We start from the raw sequence: 22,513 nt of genomic DNA, 5'->3' as shown, positions 1-22,513 counted from the left end.
TTGCCCTTAGATGTCAGAGAGTTTAAAGCTGCTTGCTCAGGAAGAAAAAGCTAACAGGAGAGGGGAAAAAAAAGAGGAAGTGGCTGAAACTAGAAGGCAACTGGAAAGGGAAGAAAGAAATATGAAGCTCGGAGAAAGAAAGGGGGTTGTTGTGTTGGCTGGGCTTGGAGACCTGGAGGGAGAAGAGAGGCAATAAGGTGCAGGACAGACCTGATGAGGAGGGAGCTAATGAAAAGAATCTGAAGAGGAGGAGTGCAGAGAAAGAGCTGGGATCAGCCAGGCAAAGAATCAGGAGCAAGGAGTGGTCATGATGATCTCTCCAAGTTTCAGCACCTCTGTATTGTAATAATAAGTATAGCTGCATGAGGCAGCTCAAGTTTGCATTGCATAAGAGAGAGACCTTTAGTGGTTTTCTCTAAGGTAGGGTCTTTGGAGAGCTCTGCCTGAGAGAGTACAGTGTCATATTGCGCACTTGTGATAGCCCTGTATTGTTTCTTGGTCTAGTTAAACCTCTAGTCTAATTAAACCTCCTCATTCGTCACTGAAGTACAACAACTGCAGTTCATTTATCCTCTAAAATAACTTCAGAGAGAGTGGAGATGTGTTGTGCATGCCATCTCTGTTTGCCTCCATGATGCTGGCTCTTTGATAAGTTTCTTATTTAGCCTGTTACCAGACCCTCCCTCTGCACTGGAACCATGCTTGGGCTCAGAGCCCTGTCAGGCTGGCGTAGGGCTGCAGTCTTCCCTGTGTATTCAAAGCTTTAAAAAAGGAATGAAGTTTTATTCCTTCAGTCAGAAAGATCAAAGTTGAATCCAAGAGAATGCAGGTTTATAAGGAGTTACAGTTTAACAGAGTATCTGTCAAGATGTGTAGGTTGTTTTCTCCTAAAGGCAGATGGAATTAGTACTGTCTTCATTGTCCACTGTCCTTCCTCTCATCTTTTTTTTTTTTTTGCTTACACTCCTTTTTTCCCGTTTGTTTTACCGCTGTGGTAGGGTCTTACATTTATATTTGTCTATAAGAACAAGGCCCTACTCTGGATGGAGGCCTTTGGAACTATTATGGCATAAATACTCAAATTCCCACCTTGAAGTCGTTGATGGCTAAAGAGAAGACTGTGCCTATCTAGTGTAGTATTTTTGATTAAGTGCAGTAACAGTGTCTTGGAAACCATGTGCAGATGTCTTTGGCTGATTTTGTCTAAGAGCTAGAGATAAATATTTTGTTGCATGCAGAAGTCCATCAAGACATGTGGTTCACATGTTACATTAAGAGCATGAGGACTACAGCTGGTTGGACAGTTTTTGACGAAAGATTTACTTCATTTAATTTCATTACATGGGAATTTGTCTGTTTATTCAATCCAAAATGTTTCAGGGGAACTCTATTGATTTCAGTAACAATCTGCCAGAAATGCAGCAAATCGCTGTGATTCAGCCCTTCCTGTCAAGTATCCCCGTGTCAGTAGCCTACCTGGCTACTGAATCCCATCCATTCATCTCCATAATTACCTTCTTCATGACCTGATAGGGGAATAAAACCTTGAATACCCTGGCCCGTGGTCCCTGGATCTATATGCTCCAAGGCTTTTAGATGTCAGATGTCCTTGGACTGCTTGGATTGAGGCTACCAGAAACAGTTGCTCCAAGAGAGCCCACTTACTGAACTGCCTGGGGCTCACGGAGCTTCCAGGGTTCCCACTCCCTCCTGGGGCTGGATAGAAAATAGTCATTCCATGTTACGGAGAAATCTGTCACTTCTGGTTGGAGGCCTGACTTGGAGTGAATCCAAGGTTTGAAATCTCAGAATTACTGTAAAAGAGAATGGTCATTCTTTATCCAGCTGTAAACTTCATATTAATAAGAGCCCATTTTGGCAATCCCCAGCGTGAGGTGCTTTCTATGAGGACGCCACACAGGCCAGTGGCTCCCTGGAGGGAGGGATCTGGGAGCTGAGGGGGCTCCCCGGGCTGGCAGGGCAGGGGCCTTGCCAGCCAGGGCCTGCACCACTACTGCTGAGTGAGACGAGCAGGACAGGACCAAGGCCAGACCGGGAAGTGAGGTTGTGGGTCAGGGTAGGGGCTGAGGCTAGATCGGGAAGTCAGCCCATGGGTTGGGGTGGGGACCTGGATCGGGGGCCCACAGCTAGGCACAGACACAGCTGCAAGGCAGCAGGGCTGGAGCTCGGGGTAGGCCCCCCACAGTGGAGCCTCAGCTGAAAGCAGCTCCCATGGGCAGGGGCCGGCCGGCTCTGAGGCCCTTAGCCCTGTCTGTGAGCCTGTCCCCAAAGCACCAAAGCAAGGGAGCCACCCTCAGCTGCACTGTCCCTGGTTGGCCCCTGAGCCTTGGCAGCCAAACCTCCAAGAGGGGGCAAGCTCTAAGGGCCATTGCACTCTCCTTGAAAGTACAGCAACACAAGAGTGGATATTATATTCTATGATATCAAGACAATCCTAATTTTCATGGACAGCCATATCTCTCCTTCCATAATATAATAATCAAGCTCTGTCTACCACCAGGTACCTTTTGGTAAACATTACTCCTATTTAGATAGGTTAAACAAATGGAGGCCTTCAAGCATCCTCTCACAGAGCAGGCTCACCATTTCTTTGATTAGCTGTTTTCTGTACTTGTACAATGTGATCTTTTTGTCCCTGAGTGCTCATGATGAGAACCGTACAGAGTGCTCCAGATAAGGGCTCTCCGGGGCTATGTACAGTTAGCATTCACACTGGCAATACCTCCAGAATAAATTAGTTGACAGCTTTATGCCCAAAAAGGTGAAACTGACCTTTGTGCATGAAACAAAGACTATTATGAGGCCTGAATGGGACTTGAGCCATCCATCAACTTTGTGTGGGCCTTCTTGAATATCACTAAACCAGATCAGAGGACTTAATTTGGGAAAGCAGCTGTGGTAGGAGTGTTTACCATTTTTGATTTGAGGAACTTTCACAAATATCTTCTTCTTCCTGAAACTGAGAAAAATGCAGACTGAAAAAATAGTTGTATATATCATCAGAAATGAGAGAGGACTAAGAATTATTTGCAAGTGTCAAGATATATCCTTCCATCAGATATTTCCACTTGATTTGTTTTTAATCATAAGCAGGTAACTAGCAATACATAAGAATCAATATAACACATTTTAATCCTAATGCTCCTGGAAGTAGGACATTCCTTCCTGTTTTTTTCCTTCCAATATTTGGGGGTTTTGGCTTTTTTCTCCTTTGTTTGGATTATTGAGAACTTATCTTCCCACTTCCCACAAAAAATATGGAGATAAGAGTTACGTTCTAAATTAATAAATTAGCAACCTGCAGCTCATGCAGCCATATTCCCTTATTTCTCTCTAAGACTGGCAGTTCCCTCCATCTTGTCAGCTCTTGATTCCGTCCTTTCTGCCATTCTTAATTCCCCCTCAGATTGTCCTGCCAAATAAATTGCAGCTCCTTCCATTAATCCATTTGCTCTACAGCTCTCTCTGATGTTTCTAAAACCTGCTAGAGAAAATCCAAGTGTCACACAGAGTACTCCCGCTACTAATTCAGCTTTCCCTCCTTTAATACTGTTACCTGCATCAGAGAGATGCATGATTTCTCCTTCTGCTTTGAATTACTTGTCTGTTCCCCAGTGTTGCTAGTTCTTTGCTTTGAACTTGTTTCTTCAAATTGTTTGCCTGTTTGACTAGCTCCTTCCAGGCTTCTTCAGGCAAAAGGGTGAGCAAAAAAGGGGAGCAAAAACTTCTAGGATGCCCTTCATGGTATCATCCTACTTAATTCTCATTGCTTTCTGTCCTTTCCTCTTCCTTTCCTCCAAGGTTGATTCTGAAGTCCCATTTATTTCTTCTCCTCTCTTCACTAGCTTCTTCCTTACTAACTTGTATTTGTTCCCACTTTGGCTTTCTCCTGTCTTCTGCATCACTGAGCCAATGTGCAAGCATGCCCTGCACTTTCATTCACAAAACTCTGTATTTAACAGGAGCTGTGAAGAGGGTGACATCACCCACACTTTTGTTTCACCTTTGATGTGTAGTTGCCTTCTAGTGAGTGCCTGCACTCAGTTCTTGTCAGTCCTTAGATTCTGCAGTCCTTGTTCTTCAAAACCAAAGCAGAGAACAGTGGGTAAGCACAGTGTGTAGGCACAGTGTAAAATGGAGGGGCTGCATGTTTATTGTCTTTTTGCTGGTGATTGACCTGAACTTTCCTTCATACCTTCTTTAACTTTGTCAATGACAGAACTCATTCTCTTTAAGACCTGCAGTCCTTTTATCGTCTTTAACTCCATTTTAATTCTCCCAAACAGCCAGCCTGTCACTAAATATTGTAGGTTCTTATCCAAGTAGTTCTGCGGCCTTATCTTTTTGTCCTGGTGGCTAAAGCAGCCATCTCATCTCCCTCCCTTATATGTAATTGTCTTCCTTTCTGACAGTAGAATCACTCCCTTATAATTCATCCAAACACTGCAGGCAAAATTGTCCTTACGTCATGGTCTGACAGTGTGCTGTTCGACTCACCTGCTAACTCTTGCCTGTTGTATTAAGTAGTCTAACGGGAAGAACATTTGCTCTTGGGCATCCTGGAAGAGGGCACTCTTTCCGTATCCTATTGAAGGGAAGTCAATGCACAACTGGGAAATGTTATACTTTGTGGAGGAAAACTAACAAATAGGAATGGATTCAGCAGCCTGTGATTTCTGTCTGTCCTTCTCTTCCCTGCAAAGCATGCTGAGAAGTGAAATCTGTATCTTTTCCCTCCATTAACTGAAATGAAGTAACACCAGTGATAAGGTAACTAACTTCTGCTGAACTGGTAGCAGTCTAGCTCATGGTGTGAAAAGCAAAGAAAGATCCCTTTCTTGGATGACGTTCAGAATCTTTTGCTGTTGCATGAACCCTCGGAGTTTTTCACTCTCCTTCTGCTATGGGGGAACTGGTACTGGGAGAACTGCTTGTGGGTTTAGTCAGTAGTGCTTTTCATTTTCATACTATTTTCAATAAATATTTTGAATAGCTAATTTAAACATCAGATACTTTTTTCTGAAAATTAGGTATTGTATGGGACACACAACATTCATTACAAAGTAACAAAACTTACAAAAAATAAAACTTGTTGGTAGCTACTCTGATGCCTGCCAGCCTTGGCATACTTACATACCTGATAACTAATTGATAGTAATGTAGTAATGCAACCTGTGTGCATATTTTCTCATAGAAAGACTATATGCATCAAGCTGCTTAATGTCTTCTTCATTTTATTATAAACAGTTTTAATTAAAAAGCTCTTGTAATTAGATTCTCCTTTCTGCTTTGAGCCTTTTTTTTCTTTCCCTTTGATAAGAGAGACATCTCATTTTGAAATTCTCCATGGTCCCCATAGTACAGCTGAAGAGCACAGCATTAACCATCTGTCAGCATATCTTAGTCTTTGGGAATAATTCAGTAATTATCTTCAAGTGCAGTTGGTGATGTTACACATTTGATGAAATGCTTATGAATGAAAGTACTTTAGGGAAATAGACCTTTCAGCGTGCATTATAGAATTGCAGGCAGCTTTTTGTGTTTTTTATTACTTCTGAAATAATTGTCTTCTGCTTTTTTATTGCAGTATCTACTAGAAATGAAAAGCTTGATTCTGCCCCCTGAACATATTCTGAAGAGAGGGGACAGTGAAGCAATAGCATATGCTTTCTTTCACCTTCAACACTGGAAAAGAGTAGAGGGGGCATTGAATCTCTTACACTGTACATGGGAAGGCAGTAAGTAATCCTCTTTCTTACAAATGAACTAATCATATATTTCCACTGAATGTCATGAGAAAATAATAGGTTTTGGTGAAGTACAGTACGTGGGAATTTTGGAGGTCAGTTATACCCTCACTAGTACTGAAATATTTGAAATGTAAACTGAAAATACAGACTTCATTTAATGGGAAAAAAGTTATGAAGTCCTGAGTTTTGTTTTCTAGCATAACACGGAACAACATTTCCCATCTTCTCTGTGCTCTGTTTTCTTACTCATGAATGAGGGAATAATAATTTACCTTCCTCATGGCAGAGTTGCAGAGTTTTGTTTGTCATTATTTGAATGCTTTATTATTGGAAACTATAAAAGTGCTTAAAAAGCAGATAAATATTAACATGTAGTTAAAACCATAAAACAAAACATTGTTTTATGATATTTTTATTCACAAACTGGAGTAAGTCCAGTAGACAACCGCTAGGATGCTTAAGGGACTGGAATATGTGGTGTTTGAGAAGAGGCTGAGGGAGCTGGCTTTATTCAACCTGGAGAAGAGAAGACTTTTGGGAGGGAGGGAGGGGATTCAGTTGCTGTCTTCAACCACCTGATGGGGAGATTATATGGAAGACAGTCAGACTCTTCTCAGAAGAGCACAGTGGAAGGAGAAGAGGCAACAGACAAGTTGCCAAAGAGAAATTCCCTCTAGACATAAGAAAAAAAAAAAGTTTTCACAACGAAAGTGGTGAGGCACTGGAACAGGTTGCTGTGACTTTGTGGAACTTCCATCCCCGGAGGTGCTCAGAGCTCAACTGGACATGGCCCTAAGCAACCTGACCTAACTTTGTTCCTAAAATTGTTCTTTTCAGGTTCCCGGGAATTAAAAAATAGCATTTAGAACCATACATTGTGGGCTTTTTACACAGATTTTTCTTTCTCTAATCATTACCCAGTTCCCTTTTTCAGCTCTGCTTTCTTCTGCTTTCCTTCACCCTCTTCATATGTTCCCTTTTTTCTGCCACATTTTTTTTCCCTCCATATATTTGCTGTTCTCATTTAGCTTTGTTAGGAAAGATAAAGCTTGTCACCACAATATTTCCTACAGAAAGGCACTTAATATCTTAGCTGTGAAAGTCACTTGACTTACTGTCTCAGTCAGTGTTAAATGACCTGAACTTGCCTAACTGTCAAGGTAGGCTTCCTGAGGAAGCAATGGCTTTGTTTCTAGGTGTATAGAATGCCCTGCTCAGTAACCCATGCCATTGCCATCGAGGATTTGGTCTTCTGCATTGTTTTGCTCTGTCCTACCTGCATGCTCTTTTCCTGTAATTTCTCCCAGTCTATTATTTTCTCTGTCATAGTTTCTTCCCAGTGGCTTATTTTCAGTGGTTTGCCTTTCTGTAGTGTTTCTTCTCTTCCAGATGCTTGTAGAAGTCCTTTAGCATAAGGCCTCATTATCCCATTATGGAGCAGTAGTTTGCAGGGAATCCTGAATAAATCTTTTGCTTTGTCAGGCTGGGGAATCTTCAAGGGCCTGTTTACAGAGACTAGCTTTTGGCATAGGAGGCTGGCTGCCCTGCAGTCCCACTACCAAATAGGAAGTCTAGTCATCTGTGCCTGAAGTCAGTGTACAGCATCCCCATCTAACTACATTAACTGATTCCTCTCTTTGTTACCTTCACAGCCATCTGAATATGTACTTTATTAGTTCATATTTGTATATAAACCTGTGAAGGTGTAAATTACGATTGTTACATAACCTCTAAAGAAAAATCCATAATTTGTTTTGCACAGTAATCTCAGAGAGAGATGAACAGTGCACCAAGCCTCAAGAATTTTGTTCAGATTTTCCTCACATATGAAGACACCTATGCGTTTTAATAGTTTCACTAGGATTTAGCCCAGTAATCATTACTTTCAGTCCATATCTTAGTGTGGGTAATATTCTTTATGGATGTAGTAAACTACTAATATTGCTCTTATGTCCTTTACTTGCAAAAAGTTTCCTTAACATTTCTGTCCAACTGTAAGTTAAACTCAGTGGAAACATGGCAGAGGAATTAAATTTAACTAAATCCAGTTTTTACCAGCAGTATGTGGTCAGTTGCTCTCATTTTCTTTCTAGGTATTTATGTACTTGTCATTTAGTATACTGTTAGTGTGCTTGAAATACCCATAAGTCTCCCTTTAGCAGTTTGTATGTGGGAAGTTAATGCCTACATATGTATACTATTCAATTCTAACCTTGTGGGAATTGGGCAGAATTAAGTACTGTATTTCAGTAAGTAAATCACTTGGGGGTACATCTTGAATGCTTCTGAGGAGAATAAGGTCACTGCTTATTAAGGCAGCCTCTAACAGAATTTATGCAGAAATGTCCTTGTGGTATTTTTTAACTCTGAAACACTTAGAGTGTTTTTCACAAATTGTATTCAACAATTGAGAAAAGTGAGGTTATAAAAATAATGATCATCATCAAACTGGAATGTTGGTTGTTTCCTGCCCTCTCTTGTTTCGATTAGTCAAAGCACAGTTCTATTCATGGTACAACTCAAGAGCCCAAGTGACACAATGTGAAATGTTGCTCTATAAGGTTTGTTCCAGATGCTTTGTACAGAAAGTTTGTAGTTTCAAGCATAACCAAGTCCGAAAGAGTCTGAGGTGCTTGTTCATCACTGCCTCAATTTCTAAAATTGTATCATATGTTTCCCATTGTTTGCATGAAGATGAAACTGTTACGGTACCTTTCACCAGCACAGGGTTGAATGGTGAACTCTGCTACCTGAATTGCTTTATGTAAAACAAGATCAGATAATACTGTAAGGGTCAGTCACAGGAGTACCTACATGGACGTGAACTGATATACATCACCAGAGCCCTTTCTTCTATGGCTGATAACACTGCTACATGAATTATTTTGCTGTAAATTCTCCATATTTGGTCTTGTGTCAAAGATGATTATGTTTCAATTCAGCACAATCTATTGACCTTCTTTTGTAAAAGCAGCACCGTTATTGTCCCTTTCTATTTTTTTTAGAATATTTATACCACTGTGATTCAGTGTGAGACAGAAGAGGTTTGACTGTCTGTTTAAATATTAAGCCAAGTCTGAAAGAAAAACTTGTGTTAGTGATTTTGAAATAATGAGCACTGAACATCCCTCCACACACACTTTTGTTACAAACACTCAGTTTGTTGCACATGAAGATCATACAAGGCTTAAATTACTGACTTTGTATTTGGCCTTTGGGGGCACTGTGAAGAGGAGGGGTTTAATACTGCAAAAGTTTTAAAGCCCGGGTAGCGTTATTAAACTGCAGGAAGTGGAGGGTCCTTGAGGGCTGGCAGATAGTGTCACTGGCAATGGCATGACTGCCCCTTAGGGAACAAACGTGGGGCTGAAAGCTCTGACGCTTTTCTGCCATGTACTGACCTTAGCATTACTGTAATAACTGTCAATCTCTTAATAAGTATATGCATTTTATTAGGCCTAATAGCCCTAAGAAATACTCCTGTACCTGTATCAGAGAATATGTAATTGAGATTCATGGAGATAAAACAACTTCCCTGAAATTTCACTGGTTAGTGTCAGAACAAGAATTTTGTTTTCTTGACTCCCTGAGCAGTGTCTGATCTACAGATTTAGGGTCACCCTGGATGATCACTGCAAATCTGGGTTTCACTCAATCTCCGAGGCTGCTAATAAATGTCATGCTGATCATCTGTGCTCCAGAGAGAGATTGCAGATCAGGAAGTGAGCAGGAGAAGCGTGACTGTGACCTGTCATCTTCTAGTAGAGAAACCTGTTTTTTCCAAGAGTGACTATAAACAGATCCTTACAACAGTAGCCATTTTGCTTAGTGTGCAGTTTGCGTTTTATTTCAGTAGACTCCCTTTTAGTCAGTAGAGAGCAATAGGTACTGGTTCCTCTGACCTGCTTTAGAAAACTAGTTTGGATGGAGACATCTTCACAGTAGTTGCCCATGTTTTGTGAAATCAGTTTTTCTGCGCACTTGACTAAAACCTTTGAATTGACTCTGAGGTAAGAAAATAGCACTAGAATGAAACACCCAGCATGTCAGAAAACCAATGGAAGACACAGACTCTATCTCCTCAACTTCATGATGACAGCAGTATGAGATGTTCACTGCAGACTGACTCTAATCTCCAGAAGAAAGGGGGAGGAGCAAGATTTCTGAAAGTGCACTTCAGAGATTGTGGCAGTACAGATGTTTGAATTCCTTGGTCCCTTCAGCAAATGATCGGGTCCCAGTAGGAAGGCATTTTTTAACCTCTGTGGCCTCACTTGTCTGATACCTTCATTGTGGGTCATGCTACTTTATTCTCATACCTGTGAATAAAGACGCAGAGGGATAACATTTAGCCTAACTGACAGAACCATCATGCTATCTCATGATAGTGCTACCAGCATAAACATATGCAGAATATAATTAATCAAATATTTGTAAAGCATCTTGCAAGTAGAAAGCATAGTATATTGTGCTGTCTAGGGAAAGACATGCTTTAAAATTGTATGTTAAGACAACCTTGAGAAAATAACATCCATCAAAATACGTTTCTCATACGTAGTGCTATTGTGGTTTAGGTTCCAGTTCATTGTTTTCTGATGTTGTTATGCCATTAAAGAAAATCACACTAGAATGTTTCCTGGGGGCTGGATTGCATAAGGAGGTTTCTAGGTTCTTTTGGAGAGGATCTTGGATGGTTTCAATAATATATTACACTTTCTTGTATAAAAATCATTATGGGAAACTAGTGCTGGTAGTTTTACTTCACATAAACACTTAGAACCATCAGTCTTTCATTTCTGAAGACCTGAGGCACAGAATATTTTTTTATTTCTATCTCAATTTAAGAAATTACTGCTACCTGAGAAAAATTGATAACATTTACCTCAACAGACTCCAAGAAAACAGGTCCTTCCCTTATGCAGAGGTTATAGTGATTTATATACACTTTGAAAAGACAATTTACCTTAGAATGATACACCTGTAGTGTAGATTGGCTACATTCCAGATACTAAAATAAATACATGATGTTTTTATTTTTAAATAATAATCAAATATGAGAATAAATACCATGTGTTAGCTGAAGTTACACTGGCATATTTTCATTATACTTTGAGGATTTCTGCCTTCCTTATTATTGCTTTAAAAATAGAAATTGAAAATAAATACTCATATAATTGCACAAGATAAAAGTACAGCTGACATTATTTCACATGCAGTGTGTATAACAGAGAATATTGTAGTAGTTAGAATTGTGTGTTTTAAAACAATTCCTCAATTGCCTTGTGAGAAAGAGATAAGTATTGTCATGTGGGGGTGGTCTGTACCTAATATTTAAAATATACAGTGCTTCTAGGACATCTGTTAAGGAAAATATTGCTTCAGTGACTGATGTTCATAGAAATAGTGAGAATAACATGTTGATGACATTTTAACAGTGAGAATAATATATAGAATAACGGAAAAGGATGCATTGATTGCAAAGCTATAATTCAGTCAGGTATTCTGATCTTTCCATAAACCACACAAGCATAACTCAGATGACCTATGATATCATCAGAGTCCAGATTTAGTAATCCATTTCCCTCCCTCTCTGTTATTATTTTCAATTTAAATATTACATATATTTGAAAAAAATGCATAAGATTAAGTATTGTTTAATCCATGACCTGAAGATTTATATCAGAAACCTGACTTGATCTGCTACATTTTCAAAGAATGCATTACAGGAACCTGGTTTTAATAATTCATTATTAATCTTTGATTGCCAAATATAAAATGAAAACATGACTGTGTTGGAAAACTGGTTCTCTGTGCTGACTCACACAGTGTTACCTGGTGTGCTGGAGTGTAATGGGTAATTCACTGGGGCTTAGTGCTTTTTTCCATGTAAAATTTCCATTATGCTTGATGCAGAGTTTGCAAGTATTGGCCCAAATTCACAAGCTGGGCTGGTCATTTTTGTAGGCTACACCTGTTACATCAGATACAGCTTTTTTTCCCCTGAAAATTAAAAATTCTGGAGCCTAAAAGTCTAAGCCAAAATGTGTAAACTTGACTATGGAATGTAAGTAGACTGAGCTCTGACCGTGCAAACGTCTATGTATGTGCATGTAAAGTGGTCTCACTTGACACTTGTGAGCCTACTCCCAAGAATAAAAGTAAACATAAGTACTTGCTAGATTAAAAGCTAAGTGTAGATTTGGATTTCGGCATTTAATTAAGTATTTTATACCCTAACGGTTTGCAACTAAATATTCTGATATTAGTGCTTTGCCTATATTTGTTTTTCAAAATTGTAAATACAGTTAAGTATGTCCAGTAACTGCCACTCTCACAGTAATTTGTGTACTGTGTTGTTTTTCTTTTCAGCTTTCAGAATGATCCCCTATCCACTGGAAAAAGGACACCTTTTCTACCCTTACCCTATTTGTACAGAAACTGCAGATAGAGAGCTACTACCATGTACGTTCCATTCTTTTCTCTTCTTTCTTAATGTTGACATAAAAGAATTGTTTACCTTAGGCTTGCAATGCTGTTCTTCATTGATGTCTGTTAAATTGGGTACACTGGATTAGAATAATCACTTGACAGTGAGTCTCTGGAGCTCACTTGATTGTTTAAAAGGCAGTTCTAACCATAGTTCATAACGATTAGCTATCTTTATTGCTGTCAACAGCGTGATGATAGGGAGAGAGATTACTGAGGGAATATAAATCTGTTAGATTTTGCTGCTTCTCTCCTGCCAAGACAGTGGAAACTATGTCTGATCCTTTATCTAGGATAACATCCCATCAAACCAAAAGCACAGTTGCCCAGCCTTGTCAGTCTTACATAGACAAACTAGCTATTTAAATTTCAAGGCAAGATCAAACCTGCATGAGACCACTGGGTCATTAACACAGCTTTTGTGCCAAGTTATTCTGACATTTTCTGAAAAGCATTCCTAAGTAGCAAGGGAGGCTTTTCTTCATGTAATGATGTGTGTGCTATTATGAAGAGATTGATGTGAAATTACCTCAGTCACTTATCATACATGTTTGTAGTATGTATTAGCAAAGTGCCAACAGTGTTCCCAAGCATTCCACGAGATACAGATATAGAGACAGATCCAGCCCTCAGGAAGTCTTACAGTCTAAGCTAATGAGACTACTTGCAGTGCATGCAGCGAAGCACAAGAACACAGAGGAAGAGCTGAAGAAGCCAGTCTTGCAAACACTTAAACTTCCTTCCCACAGGGTTTCTCACTGAAGTCAGTGGGACTTATTGTGAGCACGTGTGGAGCACACACACGTGCGGAGGGGTTTGCAGGGTCAGGTTAGAGAAGACAAACATGGGGCGATCAAGGGGGTTCCCCTCTCACCCCCTCCATTCTGAAAAGGCAACAAAGAGAAATCTTTATCTGGAATCTGGAAAAAGTAAAACTCAGCCTGCTTCTGCTGTGAATGCTGTGTTTGCTGGTATTTGCAGTCCTCATAGTCTTTCATTCATAACTTCTTGAGGCTGGGCTAAAAAATGTGTTGCTAATTTTAATAAGCCTACGTGGGTAAACATTAGGTGAGAATAATACAGCAAAAATCCACTCATTGTGAGGCTCTCTTTCACAGTACATTCTCCCTGATATTACACAGAAATCCTTGGCAACTGACAGTATCTCCCCACCCCATTATAATCACTCTAATTATAACAACACCTCTTAGAGTGCTCTGTCTGCTTTACTCAGAGGGATACTGAGCTGGGGAGGACGGAGTGTCAGGAGATTTAGACATGACAAAGTCATGCAGAATAGTTCAACCTTCTGCTTTCTAGATGCAAAACTAATTGTTCTTGTCAAATGTTAGAAGCAAGGGACTCTTTAACAGCATATGCAGATAGTCATGGTTTGCTCTGGCTGTTATGGGAAATGCCTTTCACTGCAAAATCTCTTGGGTTTGAGAAGGGAAGGGTTTAACATACTGTGACAGACACAGGTCGCATAAAGGGTTTTTGCATACCTGTCCACACCCTTTAATAGCATGTGTTCTAAAGGAGAGTCAGCTGGAATGATGTCAGAACGCTGAGATCTCCTAGGCTACCCTAATTAAAAATATCAATCACATAACTTTTGCTATGACTGGATAATAAACCAGAACAATAGGTTTGAGTGTTTGTCAAATGCAAGTGCAAACTGCAAGCCAGAAATCTTAGTATTTCCCAAGCTCTAAATTTAAATCAAACAGAAGTTGCAAATTATTTGTTTTTCTTTTTAACATTCTTTAAACTGAACGAATTTTCAGAACCAAAACTATATTTCTTTTTTGTTCTTAATATTTTGATTTAAACCCTTATAAATTCTTGCTGTTTATGTTGGAAACCACTGTTCTCAGGATGAATGCAGTCATGCCAGGTGTCCTGCTGGATTACTCTGTGCTTGTGTTACCTGTGGGTGTGATCAGATGAGACCTGTTCACTGAAGCAGAGAAAACAAGCAAAATGGAAGAATAGTGTTTTGTGTATATAGATTGCCACAGGATTTGAGTATATGGGAAGCTTAAATTTAGCATCGAGATTGGTCCTGAATCGGAAAAATGTTTCAAAGTCTGCATTATCTTGACTGTAGCTTCAAACTATGGACTGACTGAATAAAACAGATAAGTTTTGCCCAGAACTTTTACCAACCCAAAAAAATTTTCACCTTGAATCTGAGTCACCATGAAAGTGTAAAGGATATTTTCTTCCAGTGAAATCCTCATCATCCTCTTTTAACCCTTTTAGCCTTCTCGGTGCTGCTTCCTCCAAAGCACCAGAGTAAAGGATCTTTCCATACCCCTTTTGGTTTATACTAACAAACACTTTAAAAATTCTTTATTAATTTCAATTTCAGGTTTTAAAACTTTAATTATTAAAAGATTGTTATATTGTTATAAATATGCAGGAAATTCTGAAATTCTGGAATCTAAATCACAAGTTTATATGTCATGCTTTTAGGATAAGTTTTCTCAGTTCTGCAGAATTTATTCCTAGAATTTACTGTTACAGACAGTATAGTTTTACAACCTGGTTAAACCGATCTGCAACTGTGCTTCCACTGAAAGGCAGGTCTCACTGCTGCTCCCAGCCGCATGTCTCTGCCACCTCTGTATGTCAGCATTAGCAAACATGCAGCCATGTGGCTAGTCACTAACCTGTGTAAAAACTGGACATTTTATTTATAGGTTGGTTTTCTGGGGTTAGTTGTTGCACAGCTGCATTATAACTAGTGCTGACACAAGGAAGGCAAAAGTAGCGTGTAGGTTGGACCAGAGGAAGACAGAAGTGTGATGTTTGGATCAGAATAACCTGGCAGTGAGGTAACTGACACAACAGTAGCACTAGCCTTAGGTGATTCAGATCTTCTATTCGTTTCTTTGTTTCTTTCTTCAAAAACATTTTCAGCCATGTAGGAATGTTCTTTTTCACATACAATGCACTCCCCTCCCCCTCTTTTTCCACAGCATTTCATGAAGTTTCAGTTTACCCCAAGAAAGAGCTTCCCTTCTTCATCCTCTTCACTGCTGGATTATGTTCTTTCACAGCCATGCTAGCCCTCCTGACACATCAGTTCCCAGAGCTTATGGGGGTCTTCGCAAAAGCTGTGAGTATTCTCTGCTGCTCTTCTTTGGTAAATAAAGACACAAATATAGCAGAGCTGAGCTAAATATTGCTCAGTATTAAACTTTTGCACATTCAGAAGTATAAAACAGCAAGAGACCTAACTGAGCAAGGGGACATTGAAGAACCATTAACAGAGCTAAGCAGTAAAACACTACTGTCTATCTTCTCTGGTTTATATGGCTCTTTTGTTGGGCTAGATCTCTCATGGTTTTGTCAAGAAAGATGTGGTGAGGGGGAAAGGAATTTTTTTTTCATAGGTAATCCAATGAAATAAGCTAATAATGGTTTGCAGAACCCCTCTGTTCAGTGTAGAGCTATAATGACTATGCCATGTTTTCCAGTGCAATAGAAACTCTTGGTATGAGCAGAAACAGAGTGCACTGTTAATGAGGGCAAATCTCTGTGTTCTTTCCCCAAACTGCTGTGAAAGATAAAGTCTCAATATTTCCCTCATAACGTTTATTGTCTCTGCTAATTCTGCTTTTCTAATCCAGCAAGGATTAATAAATAGTGGAGGATGGAGGGGGAAGGGCCATCACTTGTGCTAAAACCTGATTTTTTCTTTGCAAAACCAAGCACATCACTGCTCCAGTGTTCTAGGATATGAAAAATTCACTTCCTAGAAAAGTCCCAGGATGATCAAAAAATGGTTTCCTCATCCAAGAAATGCTGAATATCCTCTGTAGTAATATTTTTTCCTTGAATATATTTGTATCTGAGACAGGTCTTGTGTTTCTAAAAAAGCCTTCCAGCTTTAATTTCAGTTTCTTTAGTGCTTTTCATTGGGGGGGAGGGGGAGGAGTGGAAGAGGCAAGGCTGAAAGGCTTTGGCAAAATCCAAAATGTAAGTACTTTCTCAAACTCCTTTACTTTGCTGAGGGACTCCCTTTGAAGTAAACCAAGTCTTCTAACACCCAGCCTGGTCAGAGTTAAAAGTCTGATACAGCAATAGTTCTTGTGTCAACAATTTTGTTTCATCAGCTCTAGAAGACAGAAAATAAGATCAGCCTTAGCAAAAGATACCACTTCTGTCATAGCAAAGTGTTAAAACTTATCTGAAATGTTATTACTGTCTCTTTTTTCTAAAGTGTATATTTAGGCATTTGGTAGACAGTATGACTAAGGGATATGTTATTTAAATTCTTTGTAGAGGGGTTTCTGTTTGTTTTTTCCTTAAGTCTTTGAAGTGCATGACCCTAGTTTTGGGGCTCTTCTAGTGCAACCTGCAGTTCCCTGATGTTGGCATAATTAATTGACTCTCAGTCCTGTCCCTGTGCCTGCCTTGCTGCAGAACAAAGAATATATTTGAAGCTGGCAGGACAATGAGGTTTTGTTCTTAGAGCTCCTTCTACAGGCAGTGAACTAGCAGCATCAGAGAAAACTGGCAGCATGTCTGCTCACAAGGTCTCCAAAAGGAGGAATTAACAAATGTCAGCCCTTGAAGTCTGTGATTCCTGCAGGTCTCCCATTACACCCTCTTTATGGAATTGCAGTACAAGGTGAGCCCATGCTGGTGAGACCCGTGCTTCAGCTAGATGGGTGGCCTAGAACCACAGACATGCTGAATCCTCCCAGCAAAAGACTCTTCAAGGCAGAAAAAGCCCTTGAATGCTGAGGACTGCTCCATGTGTGAGGTTGCCAAAGGCAGGTTGTGCCACTGTGACAGTCCCCCAGGGCTGCCTGTGTTACACCACTCACTGCTGAGATCAAAGTTATTTTAAAGCTACTTTACTTTTCTGGGAGGTTCAGCATAGATTCACTGGAATTTGCCAAACCTCATCAGAGCAGCGGACTTTCAGAGCCAGAACCTATTCTGAACGCTGTCCACCAGTTCAGTGGGAAGTGCAGATATTCTTGACTGCATCTAGCCAATTATGTAACGTTGTACCTGGAAGTAAAGTTGACTTTTCCCACACAGAAATTGGAATAATCCAGTTCTTCTATTTGATTTGTCAGTCTGAGTATAACTAACATCAAAATGACAACAGATCTTAGTGTTTTCACTTGGTTAGGGGAGCGCATGTTCCTAGCTTGCACTTATAATTTTTGCTAGGCTTTCTAACGAAAGGCTTTTGGAGATCACTCAGGGTACGAACACAAACAGGACAAATTTCTGATTGCAGTGGTTTAGATAAAATTGCCGGCACAGTGTAAATATGTTAGAATTTCTTTCATTTTGTCATGCAGAAATATAACAATATCCTGTAGATTGCTAAATTTTATTTAAAAGTGCAGGCTCTTTCATAACATAGTAGTAGTAAGAATATATCTTAAACAAAAATGAGAGACATTAACAAAGGAGTCAAGTATTTAATTCATCAAGTCAACAGTCACATGTGTCTGAAAGTGTAGTTCCTAGTTAAATCACACCAAAAATTATTAAAATGAGTGAAACTTAAGACAGATTTTTCTCTGGTTTATTTGATATCTCTCTGTGCCTGAGATCACTGACACGGTCTGTTTCAATATTTTCTGTATGATGGATGAGACTTAGTTCAACAAGCAGGTTTGCACAGGGAGATCTTTCGTCTGCTTGGATGTCTACAGAGCCTGAGGTAAAGAACATATGGATCAGATCAGAGGGACTGAGCAATAAACAGTCAGTTCCTCCATGCATATACCAGCCATGCAGTGGAAAAGTTTAAAAAGATATATTTTCAGTATCTGTTTTAATCAAACAGCATTATTCAGAAGGTGCTCCCAGAAATACGCTTCCTTTCAGCTTTGAAATAACCAAGCTGATGATAGCTTTCTTTTAAAATACAAAATAATAGCAGACTTTTTGCAGCTCTGCCATTAGCAGCTCTGCCACCTCGTTTTCTTCTCTACTGCTGGTGCTGTTCCTTTTGTTCTATGTAAGAAACTGTCAAAGTCAAAGGGAAAGGCAAAAAGCATAAAAAAGCCAAATCATGCAGATTAAGCCCTCCTGGGTGCTACTGTATGTTGAGCAAGCATGGTAGGCAGCAGCTGCCAGGGATGTTTGAGAATGTGAGCACCGAGAGCTTTCCAAGGGCCACACACTGTGCACTGTTTCAACAGCTTCACAGCTGGTACCAGGCCTTCCACTAAATGTGCTGGAAGGCAGTCAGCTGAGAGGGGCCTTCCATGTCCCACAGCATTTGGGGACAGAAATTGGATTCCCCATGACTTTGGGAAGAGGAACTGAGCCCTAGTTGTTATTGGGGTTCCAGTTGGCTCTGGCGACACTGTCTGCTTGGGCCCTGTGACTGAGAGTATCATAGCAGAGCAGGAGTTAGCAATGACAAGGCAAACGTGAATGCTGTGGATAGCCCCAGGACAGATGTCACTCAGGGAGGCTTGTACAGAAGGTGGCATCCTGAACCACTTGCTGTCAGTGCAGGTTCTCCTGGGACTTCAGTGGGGCCAGGCTTTGTACATGAGTTTAAATATATTTTGTAGACCAAGTGCTTAGGCACTGAGCTGGCAATGTTATTTTTCCTGTGATAAAATGATCTCTGTTCACTTGGTTCTGTAATACATGTCTATCATAACATTAATATATTGGAACTTCTTTCAGAGTGACAGATTCTGTTCTGTAGTGGCAGGAGGAGGTTAAGATGAATTCCAGGTAGTGATGCTTCGGTGGATATAGCAGATCTGTCAGTGGATATAGCAGGTCTGTAAATAACACAGAACCATTTTAAATCTGAATCTGAAGACACACATTTTGTCTCTGACAGATGGTCTGACTGCACTTACGAAAAAGGCTGTCTTTTAACTTAGCAGGTTTTGGGTTGAGCTTTCAGGGATGAACCTGGATCTAGGATGTGAGTCATGTGAAAGCTTTTGTGTAGTTTCCATTACATTTATCTTTGTAAAAATGGGTCTCTTGCTTGCGTGACTACAAAATCCAGAAATCTGTGTATATGCAAGGCTCAGAATTTGGCAGAAAGGCTTTATGCATGAATTAGTTAATTTTTATCATGCTGGAGGATTTTACGGAGGAATGCAGCAAGAGTTTCTTGTCTTGTTGGACAGCTTTCTCTTGAGGTTTATTGTCTCCTGCCTTTTGATCTGAATGTGTATCTGATTTCTTTGCAGTTTCTCAGCACCCTCTTTGCTCCTTTAAATTTTGTGATGGAAAAAGTAGAAAGTATCCTGCCTTCTAGTTTGTGGCACCAGCTGACGAGGATCTGAGGGAGCACACCCGCTGACTGACTGCCATGACATCTTCTGTGCCAACTTTTTGTTGACCACAAGAAAGCATGATTAAAAAAAAGGGAAGCAGTTCTAAGACTTAAAAACTCTTCATGGATTGTCTGTTCTCATATAAAAACTGTTTTGTTGTACAAAATACATTGATGTTAGGTTCTATTATATTTTGCCTTCAGAAAAAAAAAAACATAAAAATAAACTTTTGTGTATTGCAGCATTGCTGTCTTTTGGCTTCTTCTTCATAGCTCTAATTGTATTTTGTGTTCTTAAACATCTGTGTGGTGTATCTGCTTCACAACTAGGGCTTGGCTTTCCGTTCAGTTAATGAAGCAGCACTAATAACTTCACAACTTAAAGCAACAGTATCACTGTGTTTCATTAAAGAGTTCAATTAGAGTGAAGCCCTCACGACTACACACAGTCTAAACAAGGTTTCTGGACACTTAAAGCTCTTGCTTAGAGCAGCTTTAGGCTCTCTAGACAGTTTGGATAGTACACTGGGCTTCTGATCCCATCCCCTGCATCAGTTTTATCCTCATTTGAATTTTCAACTAGTCCACCTACTTTAAAGATTTTATTCACTCCACTATTTCAAGTACCTCCAGAAGCTTTATGCTTTGGCCATTTACAGAACACAGCATAAGTAATGGCAGAGAATTGATGACAAATTTATCTGTAATGCGTGGTGATTGCATTCATGCTTTTACGTATTTCTTGCTCAGTTTTTACTGCATTATTAGTACCTTTCAAGTACGAAAAAGTAGGTATTTTTTCCTGTACAGATAAAACATCAGCATTATAAATGTTTGTTGTTTGAGACCAAAAGCTTGTTAACTAAATTGTTATTAGTTCATTCACAATTAATAGAGAGCATGGTGTTTCATCAGCAGGCTTACACCAGGAAATCTTATCCTTGTGCTCTGAGAGGTTTAGACAATGCATTCAGTTTTAACCTTGCCACTGTAAATGGAAACTGTATGACTTAACTTCCCATAAACATCTCTGCCAATGTATGAAGCCAACGCTAAGATCGAGAATTTGATCTGGAAGTTGAAGCAAGTGCTCTTAACTGTCAAGAATTGAAACTACAGCATTATAGATTCACTAAGGATTTTTTTTTCAACTCTTCTCCCAAACAAGTAAGTGTAGAGTTGATGATACAGCAGAACGAAGATGCCACTTTGCTAGCTGCACTTTGAAATATGCAACATGTCACAGGATGTTTCCATTATTTTAAAAATGCTGTCTAGCTTGAAAAGCTGTGATTACCAGGAGGTAAGTTTATTTATCAATGAGAATATGAGTGAGCAAAGATAAAACTCCAGTTAACAGAGCTGGTGTAAAAAGATTGTTTCTTTACAGCAAGAAATGAGTTGCATCACTTTATTTTTTGCCCTCTTGATCACATATATGTTAGTCTGGACAGGAGAAAGGTGTTTGTCAAAATGAATAGTGGTACTGCATTAAAGCAACATCTGCTGTGCTAGGTGAAAAATGCCAGCCCCACACCAAGAGAAATCAGTTGTTAGGATGAGACCTGAGGGAGAACATAGGAAAGCAGACAGCCCCATGGCTAGATAGTAAAACTAGTGAGGTGACTAGTGAGGTCACTGCTGGGATTTCCAGGCAGGTTTATTATCTCTGGCCATTATTCCTGCAAAGCAATTTTTGAAATAAGTATGGCTTACATTTATTGCAGGATGTGGCGTAAGATTACAGGTAGAGAAATGCTAGTGGACAGCATGTGGAAATGGGAAATGGACCAATATTTATATTCCCAGTTTTGCATCTGAATTGCTAAAATAATAGCTACAGGGAACACCTTTAAAGCACTGTTCCTGTATGTCTCTAAGCTGTAAAAGTAGGAATAATTATACTCACTTCTTTGCCTGACAAGGGTGCTGTCAGAATTACTTAAGGTTTGCAAAGATCAGAAGGATTGGGCATCTTCACCTCTTGGTATCATACATTCTTTTGTGTTCCTTATTCCCAGCCACCTCAAAAAACTGTCACATTTAATGTATATATAGCCAAAAGTTCAAGGAAACAAACTGCTGTGATTAACAGTCCTTATATGAAAATGTATTTGCATATCAGTATATAGCTCTACACAAAAGTTTGTGTTGGACAACAGGGTACTATATTGGCCTGCCGTTAGAAGATGAAATAACATGAATTATTATCTGTGTGGAAATTATCTGTAATCTTAAAAAAAAAAAAAAAAAAAAAGCTTAACTCCTTGGAAGAATCAGATCCTTCCCTTGAACTACGGTGAACTATAGGAACACAAAAATACATATGCAATTCTATTTCTATTACTTCTAGTATCCATCTCCCTTACATGCACTCTTGAGCTATGGATTTTATCTAGAAAAATCTTTGTAGTTTTAATTATAATTCTAGGCATCTGTGAGACTGTGCAACTCAGACAAAAGAATTTTCTTTCTCTTTAGGCAGAGTTTGTTGCCTTAGGCTTTTATGCTTCTGGCATGTTTCTTGTGAAGTATGGCTTAGATCAAAAGGAGAAGGCAGCCCATGATTATAATCATAGGAGGCCTCTAGCTAAACGCAGAGAGGAGCACTGTGGAAATCTGGTTCAGATAGTAACTCATCCGAGTCTTTAGTTTGTAAATGTATGGAGGCAGGACTTCTTAACTCAGAATTTTCCCAGTTCCTTTTTTTTCTTTAAAGACAAGCTAATATAGTTTGGTTGCTCAGTATCTCTTTATTTTGTAAACTGCACAAAACAAGAAAGGAGAGAAAGAAACCCAGGAGTGCCAGGTAGGCCGAGCTGGCCACCTTCAGGGTCTCATGCCTTATCGGAATTTCAGCTTCTCCAAGACAAGAGCCTTCCTGCAAGAGGTGAGTGCTACACCTATAGGAAGGCAGTTGTTTACTCTGATTGATTGTTCATCATTTGGGTTAAATAAGTGTTAA

The 22,513-nt window shown here is 39.6% G+C and overlaps 1 protein-coding gene across 1 annotated transcript in view; it reads left to right on the top strand.

Annotated features, from left to right (window-relative positions):
• Positions 1–19,788, top strand: part of ST7 (suppression of tumorigenicity 7) — a 73,859-nt gene extending 54,071 nt beyond the window's left edge. The window contains exons 11-14 of the mRNA XM_026064503.1: positions 5,609–5,759; positions 12,141–12,233; positions 15,242–15,381; positions 19,463–19,788. Coding sequence (XP_025920288.1) covers positions 5,609–5,759; positions 12,141–12,233; positions 15,242–15,381; positions 19,463–19,558 — 480 coding nt within the window. The 3' untranslated portion in view covers positions 19,559–19,788. The remainder of the gene's footprint in view (positions 1–5,608; positions 5,760–12,140; positions 12,234–15,241; positions 15,382–19,462) is intronic.
• Positions 19,789–22,513: the final 2,725 nt, after the last annotated feature.

The sequence above is a fragment of the Apteryx rowi genome, unplaced genomic scaffold (assembly GCF_003343035.1).
Source record: "Apteryx rowi isolate R43461 unplaced genomic scaffold, aptRow1 scaffold_219, whole genome shotgun sequence".
In the NCBI taxonomy this organism is placed as follows: Eukaryota; Metazoa; Chordata; class Aves; order Apterygiformes; family Apterygidae; genus Apteryx; species Apteryx rowi.
The sequence above is the reverse complement of the archived record's forward strand: the minus strand, read 5'-3'. Positions and strand labels throughout refer to the sequence as shown.